The sequence below is a fragment of the Barbus barbus genome (genome assembly GCF_936440315.1).
Source record: "Barbus barbus genome assembly, chromosome: 35".
Lineage (NCBI taxonomy): Eukaryota > Metazoa > Chordata > Actinopteri > Cypriniformes > Cyprinidae > Barbus > Barbus barbus.
The window spans coordinates 15,216,602-15,229,409 of NC_136763.1; the positions used below are offsets into that span (position 1 = coordinate 15,216,602).

A 12,808-nucleotide genomic window follows, 5' to 3' on the forward strand; every position below is an offset into this window, starting at 1 on the left:
AGTTGATAGCCACGGCGCTCGAATGCACTTCCTCTGCTGCATGTTTACTTTGCTAAAATCTCTAGCCATTAGTGTTGTTGCTGCTGGTTTATTCAAATCAGCCTCGGTTCACAGTAAGTGACAAAGAAAGCACCTCGGCCTCCGTAATTATCAGAAACCTGAACCGCTAACATCTGCCCTGCATTTTGAAAGAGCCAAACCCCTTTAACATGTTTTGAACAGTATCCGTGAAAGGACCTGTTGGGTCGCTTTTAGTCGTTTTTTTTTCATACTGACCTACTAGCATTCATATTATACATCTAAAGCTCCATTTTGAATTGGTTTACCTCTAGGATTAACTGGGGAGAAAAACAATAAGCACACATCCGCCTCCCATATCGCATGATTATCTAAATGCAATCAGAGCCTTCAGTGAAATAAATAAATAAAATAAAAGCACATTTTTGGTTGTTGTTGTTCAGGATATCATAATCAAGAATCAAAAAACATTTTCATAACAAAATTGTTGTGATGGGGTTAAATTGGATAAAAAATGTTTAGGAAAATGTGCCTTTTCTTTTCCAAAACATGTTTTGTGTATGTTTCTAGATAACAGTGTTCTTTTGCAAAACAACAAAATAAAACTAAAAAACAAAACAAAATGCAAAGTAAAAAAAAAGAAAAAAAAAGTAGTGCTGTCAAACGATTAACCGTATCTAAAATAAAAGTTTTTTTTACATAATATATGTGTGCACTATGTACATTTATTATGTACTGTATGTATAAATGCACACATACAGTGTATATGTCGAAAATATTTACATGTATTCACGTATATTTATATTCATATAATTTGTTATATAAAATAAATAAATGTATTTTTATATTTTTCTTAAATATATACATGCATGTGTGTGTATTTATATACACATAATAAATGTACACAGTACACACACATATATTATGTAAACAAAAACCTTTTTATTTTTAATAAAATTAATCGTTTGACAGCACTAGAAAAAATACAAAACACAAAACAAAAAATTTAACAATAAAAAGGAAATTAGCATTTATAATTACAAACTTGTTTCCTTGATTCATTTTTTCTTTTTTCTTGGACCACAGAATGCACAGCATTAAGTGTGGGTGCTAGCTAAAGTTGATTAAACTGTTCACTTGGGTCAGTTGGACCTACAAAGTGGTTAAGTGTCCCAGACAGTGAAGTGGTATTACAGGTCTGTGAAATGCGACACAAGCAGCAGCTCAGTCTAAACCCGCCTTGTTTTCCAGTATCTCTAACCCTTCATGTGCTCCTTGCAGTATCCAGCATCAAACCGATTAAACCGCATTAACTGTCACCATAAAGTGCAATCTTGACAATCTGATAACTGCCAAGGTCAACGGGAATACTTCAAATCAATCAATGAGGGTAGGCCGCAATCTCTTCCAGAAGCAGATTAAGTGTATAATTGACGTGTGTAATCTGCCGTGTATCTGAGTCTCTCTGCTGGCACTCAGACACGCATGCACACACACACACACACACACACTGAAGAGCCCGAGCAGGACGGTGGTGTCAGTGAAGCACTGGATTTGGAGATGGCTTTTTTTAATCAATGATCTATGCGCTCCGCCCCAATCTGACAGATGAGCCCTCACGTTAAGCACAGCTGCCTTAATCCTGCTCTCCTCAGCTGTTCTTTCAAGAACTGGCAGGCTGGCGGAGTAAAATAAATTAATTCACCCCCCCCTCCCTTCCTATCCCTCTCTCTTTTCCTCTTTCCTGGATTTAACAAACTTTATCCATCCACTGGCAAATAATTTGGCTCTTAGGCAGCTTGTATCTGGTTTTTGGCCTTCTTACAAATCAGCATCTTCTCAGAACTCATGAATATTACAGCAGACATTTGTTGCAACAAGCCACTTGCAAGTAAAATTCACCACTGAAATATTTTTATGAACTAAATCTTCTTTTGTAAGAACTTTGTCTGAATATATGAATTCACATGAATGTTTTTTTTATTAATATTTAATTAAGTTTAATAAATTTATCTTTATTTACTACAAAATGTAAACCTCAGAAATGTCTTATTTCAAATAACAAAGTAATACGCTTATAAACCTAATAATTACTAGTATTATTTTACACATCATCCTTTTATACATATCACTGGACTAATATTTCATCCATTTTTCGTTGTTTTCATTTTTTCATACCTAATCCCATATGGTCGCTTTTTCTGCATTATGAAACACTGTTATGAAAGCAGAGCACATCCATATTTTGAATTAGTCAAACAGCAAGTATAATCTTCTTACTCCAGCCAATGTAACATCTCTGTCTGTGAGAAATCAGCATCCTTGACCCCAATTAACCCAAGCTTAGTGTGGGCCACATATACTTCAATATGACAACCAGCCAAGAACAACTAAGCAATTATACTACACCCACCAAACAGATCATTTCAAAGCGGATTACTTAAAACAATCAAAAAATGAAAAAGTGTAAAAGGGGAGGAGGCCATCAAGAATATTATGACTACTGGAGTCAAAATAACAAGTGAAAGCAATATTTAAAAACTATTTAAAGACTGATTTAAAAACAAAAAAGATTAGAAATTAGAAACTACAATTATAGCATGAATAATGAAGAAAACAGCCCTTGTAATGATTGCAAGTGCAACTCCATCCAAACTAAATTATGTGGCTCTTTCATTATCAGTCAAATTTTGGAGAAATTCAAAATTATTTCACTTATAGTGACCCCTGCAAAACATCTAGAACAGCATCTAAGAATCTTAGCTATAGCCATTAATAATAAAAAAATGTTTTGCTAAGGTTAAGACAAATCCATTTTTTCATTCTTTTCATATTTTTTTAAATGTATTTGTATTGTAAATTTCCTAACATCAAATACAGTTTTCCAAATCAGCAAAAATGGGTAGAGTTAAAAAAAAAAGTGAAAGTGGGGGAGGGGCTGCTGTTCTTTTAAACCCATTTAATTAGTGCCGTCGGTACTATAATCTCCTCATGTCTTTTTTTCATAACGAACTTAATGTCATTTTTTAAATAGGGTGAGTGTAGCAGGTTTAAAACAACAGCATGTGGTGTTATGGCTCATTGTGGAGGATGTTATGACATCTTTAACAAATGAAATGACAAAGTAACAAGAAAACATTTGAGCAGGTTGCCTGGAGCCCCCGATAAAGAGCGGTGCTATTTCAATGGCTTTTTAGCATAACAGTGAGGACCAGAGTGTGCATGTTAGCGTGTGTGAGACGGAGTGTGCGTGCATGTGTGTATGCATGCACACATGTTGTCTTTTTCAACTAACTACAGAGGCCCGACCACTTGAGCGAGTGGAGAGGGGAGATGTGTGCCATGCGTGCCCATCTGGGGTTGACGGTGGTGGGGTGGGAGGTTGGGGAGGGTGGGTTGGTTGGCTGGCTGTGTGGATGGATGCGTGTAAGTGCATGTAGGAGCTGAGTCTCTGAGGACATGGGCCATGCTAGTAGATGTACAAAGGAAGATTATTTGACTCTGAATAACGCCACTTGGCATAATGTGACAAAAACAACTTGACAGGAAGGATAAGTTTCATTTCGGTTCAGGTGCATAGAGAGAGAGCAAGAAAAGAGGTGGGAAAATAAGAAAAGAAAATGGAGAAATGGAATGAGAGGGTAGGAAAGACAAGGCAGATGGGATATTTTCCTTGTTTGCATTCGAGGAAATGAACGCAAATGCACAATGCAGATGGAAAATAAGCGACGTCATCTCATTCCAAGCAAATGAACAAAGAAACGAACACAGGATCTTTTCAGACACCCTCCAGGCGGGGAGAAAGTAGTAAGTAAAGTAAAACCAGGACAAGCTAGCATACAGCAGCAGATTCAAGCAGCCTTTTTGTAGGACACTCAAAAAACCAGAGCTCATATGTTTCAAGCATCTCATAGTAAGACTACTGATCCCGGGTCAGTGAAAGTCAACAACGAACTGAGATCAGGATTCTTACTTGAATTGTTCACATATGACACGAAGAGCCATATTCACAAAGCTTTTCAGAGTGGGAGTGATGTTTTCAGATCAGTTTGTCCTGAGTTCGCAAGGAGCGACGTCAAGCAAACTGACAGGAAATTTGATCCCAGATCAGAGCTCCCTTTCTGGCTTTCTTTCTGAATATAAACACAAGTCTTTAGCCACACAATGCAAACATACTTCTCCAACAACACACACTTAACAAACTGGTCTACACACAGCACAAAAGGATTATAACCAACATGATGGCCCTGGCCATCCCTTAAGACGGTGTTCTCCATTGTGTGCCCCTTCAGTGTAACTTATTCAACTCCTCTTTCTTGCCCTCAGTGTTTTCCCTCATTCTTTCCTTTTCTTTAAGCCTTTATCACAATAAGCCCAAGGTTTGGAGGGCTTCTTTCTATTTGGATCTCCTTAGCGGGAGATTTACTCCCGAAATAGGGCAGTTGCCTTTGTAACACCCCCCGCCCCAACTATCAGCTAAAATGAACAAAACAATATCCATCACACTCTGATGGTTTTAGTATGTCCAATTTGTTTGGTTTCTATGGAAGACCTAAGATGACATGTATTATTGTTCTTCTCACTTTTTCAATATCTTGACATAACAAAAGCTTTCTTGGAGTCAGAGATAAAAAAAGAAAATTTTAATAGCACTTTTTGTTAACTGTCCAAACCAAGAAGAAAATGTGTAAATAATCTTTACATGAGGATTTGAGAAAATATCTCTCACATCATATTTACACTTCCATTCAAAAGTTTGGTCTGTAAGATTTTATTTTTATATATTAAAGAAGTCTTATGCTCACTAGGTCTAGATTTGTTACATCAAAAATACAGTAAAAATGTTATAATATTTTAAATTTAAATAATTATTTTCGATATTAATACATTTTAAAATGTAATTTATTCCTGTGATGCAAAGCTGATTTTTTTTTAGCAGCTCTTACTCTAGTCTAATATGCTGATTTGCTGCTCAAGAAACACTTTTTCTTATTATTAATGTTGAAGCAGTTGTGCTGCTTAATATTTTTGTAGAAACAGTGATACATATTTATAGAAAATAGAAACAGAAAGTTAAATATTTATTTGTTACATTATAAATGTCTTTACTGTCTCATTTGATAAATGTATTGCATCCTTTCTGAATAAAATTTCTCTTTTTTTATCTTTTTCTTATTGACCCCAAACTTTTGAACAGAAGTATATGTTGAGATCTTAGAGGGCTTTTTTTTGTTTTGTTATGTCGATATCTACTCTACAGTTCTCTTCTTCGAACCGCAAGCTATTCTTAATAAGAAGAACCTTTAATGGACCGACTGTAATAACTTTCACAACATAGCTACGTCTATGTATTCATCTGTAGATTCTCAGGTTCTATCTTTGATTGCAGTGTGTTGTAGGTAGCTTGTGCTGCTTAAACTCACATCTGCATGCCCCTTTGTGTGAGAACACATCTTAAGATAATCCTCCTCCAGAATTTTGCACTAGGAATAACGAGCAGAGCAAAGGGAATATTACAGCCAGAACATTCAGGAATACACACAGCACTGCAAACCAGAGAGGAAAGGTTAAGCCAGAGAAAGCAGTGCAAGAGATAAAGTTAGAGTCAAAGGGTAAAAGATAGAAATTAAGTGAGAAAAAGAGAGAAGCAGATCTCAAAATGTGACTTATCCCTCCTAGCTGGCTGTTATGTCACATTTTGGAGGGCCTCCCCCTTCACAGAGGGAAAAGACAGCCATTACTTACATCAAATAACCTTTCTATATACATCTCCTCATTGACCTTGTCCCTCAAGGCATCCTGAGAGTGGCGAACGAACGTCACATAGCTGTCAGCAACATCCATCCCAGGTTTCTGCAAATGAAGGAAAGAAAGAAAGGGAAAGATGTATTACTGCTTAATGTTATTAGCATACAACAGCTCTGCTCCAGCCTATGTAGGCAGCATCCTAAACATCATGGAACCTCATAAGTGACTGATTTGGAACAATCTACACACAAACTACACAAATAAAATCAACAATAGGTTTTGAATCACACTTAAGGATTTTCAGTATGTTTAAATAAAACAAAAAACAAAAAAACACCTTTTGATACCATGAAGGTAATAGTTCACCCCAAAATGAACATTCTGTCCAAGATTTAGATGAGTTTGTTTCTTTATCAGAATAGATTTGGAGAAATTTTGCATTACATCACTTACTCGCCAATGTAGTGAGAGGGTGCCGTCAGAATGAGAGTCAAAACTGCTGATAAAAAAATCACAGTAATCTCCAGTCCATCAATTAACATCTTGTAAAGTGAAAAGCTGCATGTCTGCAATAAACCAATCCATCATTAAGATGTTTTTAACTTAAAAGCTAAAATATTAGTCATCTATCCATATATTGGTTTCTCCAGTGAAAAAGTCATGTTTGAATCAGGAGAAGAATATGCACAGATCAAGCACTGTTTACAAGCAGAAGCATTTGTAAACAAATATATTGGTGAATTTTGATGTGAGAGGACAACAGGGGATGCACTTTTTTACTGAATGAAGCAATATTATGGATTATGGACTGATATTTTGGCCAGAAGTGTCATTTTTATGTTAAAATATCTAAATAATATGTCACTTAAAAACACACCTCACAAGACATCAATTGATGGACTGGAGTTGTGGATTACTTGTGGATTATTGTGATGTTTTTATCAGCTGTTTGGAGTCTCATTCTGACGGCACCCATTCAATGCAGAGGATCCATTAATGAACAAGTGATGTAATGTTAAATTTCTCCAAATCTGTTCTGATGAAGAAACAAAATCATCTACATCTTGGATGGCCTTGGAGGGCAAGAATATTTTCTGCAAATGTAAATTTAACTATGAACTATTCCTTCAAAATACTTTTAATATAAGCAGCTCATTAGGTTTTATAACAGAAAATGTAGTCACAAATTGCCATGTTGTCAGCCAGAAAACTACTTGGTTTGAAAGTGACTTCTTTGTGAACTGTGCTTCATACAGTGCTTCACTGTTGACAAAATTTGCACTGCACTGTTCTGAAACATTTATTGTTATGCTAATCTAATGCTCATGGTGATTTTGTTTTGTAAAATAGCAGAGCTAATTCCACTGCCAAATTAGCTAATTCTATTTCACTTGACAAGCAGATGAAATGTGTATTCCTTCTCATTATCTTAGATGTCTAATAGTCAAAACCTGAGCTGTGCAAAATGAGCTGTCATTGTCAAAGTCTGAACAGACCGGCAGGAGAACAATGTTATTTGATTAATACGATTCTATTCAACAAAACAGCAAGTGAAAAATCAACCCAGAGTAAATCTTCTGGGGTGTTCTGCCCCCCTGCTCGGCCTCAGAGGAGAATTAAACACTTCCTTTGCCAGCAGGCATATGAAGGTCATCAGAATTGGTAATTGTCAGACGCTGTAAATTGAACTTACTTCACACATCTATGGGTCCTTTCAAAGGGTGCAAATAAGCAAGTTTGTCAGACATCATTTTATTTTGTGTATTAAGCAAACCATGGAAACATACGATTTGCTAACCCTCAAATCATCAGCAGAACGATAAAGAGAGAGAGAAATACAGCGAGAGGATGCTTCCGGCATTCATTGACAGGGTTTTTCCATTTAAAAAGCCTCGCGTCGTGACCAAATGTGTTGGCAGTTGAAGGAAACTCAGTGATGTGATGCTGAATGCAATGAGTTGGACCCAGTGGCATCTTCACAACGGGCTTTTGTTGCACAACACACACATCACACTGTCTGCTGCAGAGGGGAGAGCTTCACGGAGACGACTCTCTCCCACAAACATATGAATGGCCATTTGGGGCTAAGAGATGGCCATCTGCACAGCAGGCCATGGTAATTATTAGCCGTATCTTAAAGCTGTTACAAGGCTTCTGAAAACAAAGTGTAACTTACTAGTAATGAACTATCCAAACTAATATGCTTCTACTACAGAGCTGTCATGTCTACAAGAAACAAAAAATGTATAAACTGATGAACAACTTAAGGATAAGTTGATTTATCCACCTTATTTTTCCCGTAAGAGCAGGAGCGGCCTTATGTACATTTTATGTGCGAAGCTTCCGGTCTCATCTGCTTCCAGATATTTTTAGCTGTACAAAACAACATCTTTTCCTGTATGATATTGAAAACTGGTGTCTTACCCTATTATTTTAATGCATTATCTTAATTATGATTATAATTTACCATTTACTGCACTTTGTTATTATTCTCGCTATTTCCCTACAGCGGCTAATGAACCAGAAGTCTTGCACATTCACAGAAAATGGCTTACTTCCACATTGAAAAATAAGGTGGATAAACAATTAACTGATAAATCAAATGAGCATCAGAAAAAAATCCTGTTGTCACTTACAGGTACGTCCACATATTTTGAAGCAGCTTTTACCTACAAATAAAAGGGACATAAAAATCTAAATTAAAATAATCATTTAAATATAAATATTTTACTTATAAAACACTGCAAAGTGAAAGATAACATCTTTAGAAGATTGCTCATTTTTAATATAAGAATAAATTGAAATAATGCATTTTGAGTGAAAACATCTTGTGTTAAAGTAAAAGATTTTTAGAGTTAGAGTTTGTTGATAACTTAAGCTACTATTTGTTCTTACTGTAAATGACAGGAAGGAGGAAAAAAGTGTGCCTTCATCATAACGTGACAACTTCGCCAGAACACTCTCTAGGATCACAACAAACTGTAAAACAGAAATAAAGAATAAAAAATAGAACATATTACTTTTAAAAAGGCAAAATTATCATAATTGATCATTATTTTTATGCTATGAATTTCAAGAGATTTAATAATGAATACAAAATAAAAAACAGAATGATTTATAAAATTAATTTCTGCTTTTACTCTTTTACTTATCTTTTTAATAAAGCAATTGTATGTAGATATCAAAACATAATTTAGGAATATTGTTTTCCTTAAATGCTACCTTTGCCACAAGTAAAGTAATCATTTCTTTCACCGTCTCCTCAATGAGATTGTCAATTTGCGAGTGGTACTGTCTCTGGAAAAGAAAGACATAATGAGCACAAATCGCAACAAGCTTTCTTGAGCTGTTTGGTGGTTTTCACCTGGGATAATCTGTGCAAACTCAATCCCTTTGTCTCCATTTACCCCACATTAAATATGTCTGCGTAATTAATTCAGTTCAGACCCTTACCTGTCTCAATATGCTACGGATATGAGATGTCTCACTTCTAGCACATGTATATTCAGAAGCAGCTATCACATATGGTAATATAATCAAAACAATTTAAGTGTCACAGGACTGGGGGAAACTGCTAGGATTGCTAATTATACCTTTGGGACATAAAGGTGAGAATTCAATTGAATTGTTAGCCACACTTACCCATTCTCTAACAAACTTTCACAAGATTGAGAAAAGGGATGAAAAGAAAGATAGAGCAGACAAGGTGACAGTGACAATTAGAGAGCAACAGAGAGAAAAAGAAAACGTCTCATTCCAGCACAGAGTCAAATTAAATTAAAATTCAGAAACAATAGAAAAACTGCCATGCTGGTGAATCACACATGCATTTAAATTATTTATTTGCAATCATAGAGAATATGTGTGTATATACATTTAAAAAACAATGTTCAATTCATATATTCCTGATGTATATTTTACAGGCTGGTGCATATGATGAATACATGCAATTCAAAACACTACAGAATAATGGATTTTACCATATAAATTGATATTCGATCTAAGATGTGTGCAGATCAGCACATTATGAGGGTGTTGTACTGGAAAAATTGTGGCAGAGAAAGTGCATGTTTGCAATGATGAGAAAGATAGAGAACGTGAGAAGTGTATAAGGATGTAGGTGAGAACAGAAAGATACATTTGTTGGTGTTGTCTACCTCTTGGCTGAGCTCCATGGCACATAGTTTGGCCGATTGGGCCTTGGCGTCCACCATGACGTTGAACATGGTGCATATGGACTGGGGGACACGGAAGTCTGTAGAGCGTGGACTCTTCTGCAACTTCACCTCAAAGGCTGCTCTGGTTCTGAAACAACACAAGAGAGAGACCGAATTCTGATTGGTTGCTTTGGTAATTCAGAATGGTGTAGGATTGTCAAAAAGTCAGGAAACAAGACAAAACTGACGTGACTAATTTAGAGTTTCTGTGTTAAATTTCCTGATAATGTACTGACCCCCATGTCATCCAAGATGTTCATGTCTTTCTTTCTTCAGCTGAAAAGAAATTAAGGTTTCTGAGGAAAACATTCCAGGATATTTCTCCATATAATGGACTTCTATGGGAGTTGAAGGTCCAAATTGCACATGCAGTGCAGCTTCAAAGGGCTCTACACGATCCCAGCTGAGAAATAAGGGTCTTTTCTATCGAAACGATCTGTCATTTTCTAAAAAAAATTAAAAACTATATACTATACTGTAGGTCACGCGTGACGTTGGCGGAAGAAGTGTTTACAAAGCGAAAGTGCAAAGAAAGTCAAACGGGATCATGGGATCATGTAGAGCACTTTGAAGCCGCACTGTACCTGCAATTTGGAGCTTCAACTCGTTGGCCACCATTGAAGTCCACTATATAGAGAAAAATCCTGGAACGTTTTCCTTAAAAATGCTATTTTTTTTCCTCTGAAAAAAGAAAGATATGAACATTCTGGATGACATGGAGGTGAGTAAATTATCAGGAAATTTTTATTCTGGAAGTGAACTAATTATTTAAAATCTAAGTAGCAACTGGCATTCTTAGTGGTACAGAAAATATAGCCAAAATATATATTTGGTTGAACTTACTTTTACTTTACTTTACTTTTGTCATTTAGCAGATGCTTTTGTCCAAAGCGACTTACAAATAAGAAAAAGTAACTAAAACTAAAAGTTACAACTCTATAAATACTATATACCCACATATTTAAGAAAATAAAGAAATTAAATGAAATTGACACATGCATATAACAACATTTCAATAATAAACATATAAATGAAAAAACTAAAATAAAAAGCGATACTGTAACTTATGGGATGACTGAGATACAATAAAGGATCTAAATAAATAAATAAACAAAATGCACAAATTAGTGTTTTATTTTCCACATCTTTAGCAGAATAAAAATTCTTTGTGTTGATTGGAGGAGGAAAAGGAGTGGATTATTTAACTTGTTAAGCCAGATCTGCTGAATCCACAAATTACCATGATATTACATGCAACAGTTTCTTAAAGCACTTCAAATAACTTCTTCACTCACAGCAAGAATGACAAAGAGTTTATTACGACTTAAGAGTGACTAGAAGAATACAGCTAAGAAGACGTCCTGCTTGACATCCTCAAAACAAGTAAAAGGATAACAAATGTGGGCCTGCATACTGAAAATCAGCCAGCATATTTCTATTATTATTACAAAAATGACTTCAGTGCTTATATGTACTGTTTACTAAAGCGTACTTAAGTGAAATTACTACTAAGTGAGGATGTAGTCTCAATTAATGTGGTGTCATAATAATATTCACAAAAAATAAAAAAAATTAACAAAATGCTGTTTAAAATAGTTTTGGATCAACCAGCAGGTCAAACAAAATGTGTCTTGAACAAATAAAGTGTCCACTGTCAAAATGCAGCAGTTAAGTCAATTCTATGGCTCTTTATACATTACAGATTGTTTCAAAGCAGCTTCAAACAGGAAAGTGACATTATTAATGTTGCAAAGTTCATCAAATAACTGTCAACGATGTTTTCAAGTCTCACCTTTTTACACAGGACTCGATCATGTCACTGGACATGAGTTTGAGTCGGCTCTCCAAGTGCTTGGCAAACTCTTCTTCTGGCCAGTGTAGGTCTCTTATGAATGTCTGCAATGCATCCAGCTTCCAAAACAGGTCTTCTGATGTCCCTGATCCATTACTGCCAACACCAGAACATGTGCAGAGGAGACAGTCAGAGAGATATATAGGAAGTAATTTTAATCAAAGCTGTATATCAGGAAGGGAATGCTCCAAGGTCAGGAAGTAAGAAGGTCAAAGGGCAGGGGAGGTTTTAAAGAAGACAAAACCTGTTTTAAGTCCACACTCCAGGGTAACACGTTCATTTTAGTTATTTTTACCACTTCCCGATCGTTGCAGAGGTGCTCCGATAGATCAACCTCATTGGCGATCGTTCCATGGAAAAAATAAATGGTTAATCCTAAAACAAAATGATAACCATTCAGGCCTGGTTGTTTGAGTACAGGAAAGATAAAACGCGCACAATGATGTCAAAGGAGAATTTCAAGATCACAAGTAAAGGATGTATGTGTATGAAGTGGCAGGAGAAGCTACAGTCCCAGACTTTCAACTGATCTGACTAAAGGCATAGACCTGTTTGGATGGAGCCAATTTTAAGGTCACATGGTCTGAAGTGAATGAAAAATGGATCATAGAAGAAAACAGAGACTGACTCTCACTCCATTCCTTACAGCCCGAGTATAAGTCCTCAGCCAGAAGGCCAAGGCATCTTCAGTGGAAACATATTTTTGGATCAACTGAATCAATGAGAGCTTCACACTGAAGCCAGATTTAGTTAGAAGACTCTGTAGGAGCTTTCACACTTGATTCATTTATACTCAGTTCTGCTAAAATGGGGTCTCAGACTCAACAGACACTCACATACAGCAGTAGGATATATATTTCTACACATCCTTCTACTGCTGTATGTGAGTGTCTGATGATAAATAAAATAAATAAATAAACAAATAAAAGAAAGACTGATACTGACCAACAATCAATAATTAATTGTATCAATA

At 35.8% G+C, this 12,808-nt stretch overlaps 1 protein-coding gene across 12 annotated transcripts in view; it reads right to left on the reverse strand.

The window, feature by feature from the left end:
• Positions 1-12,808, reverse strand: part of LOC306854824 (calcium-dependent secretion activator 1-like) — a gene marked incomplete at its 5' end in the record, with an annotated part of 117,350 nt that overhangs the window by 8,039 nt on the left and 96,503 nt on the right. For all 12 annotated transcript variants that reach the window (XM_079393058.1, XM_079393056.1, XM_079393060.1 and 9 more), the window contains 6 exons: positions 5,764-5,871; positions 8,403-8,435; positions 8,662-8,745; positions 8,989-9,063; positions 9,924-10,071; positions 11,776-11,931. In XM_079393058.1, coding sequence (XP_079249184.1) covers positions 5,764-5,871; positions 8,403-8,435; positions 8,662-8,745; positions 8,989-9,063; positions 9,924-10,071; positions 11,776-11,931 — 604 coding nt within the window. The remainder of the gene's footprint in view (positions 1-5,763; positions 5,872-8,402; positions 8,436-8,661; positions 8,746-8,988; positions 9,064-9,923; positions 10,072-11,775; positions 11,932-12,808) is intronic.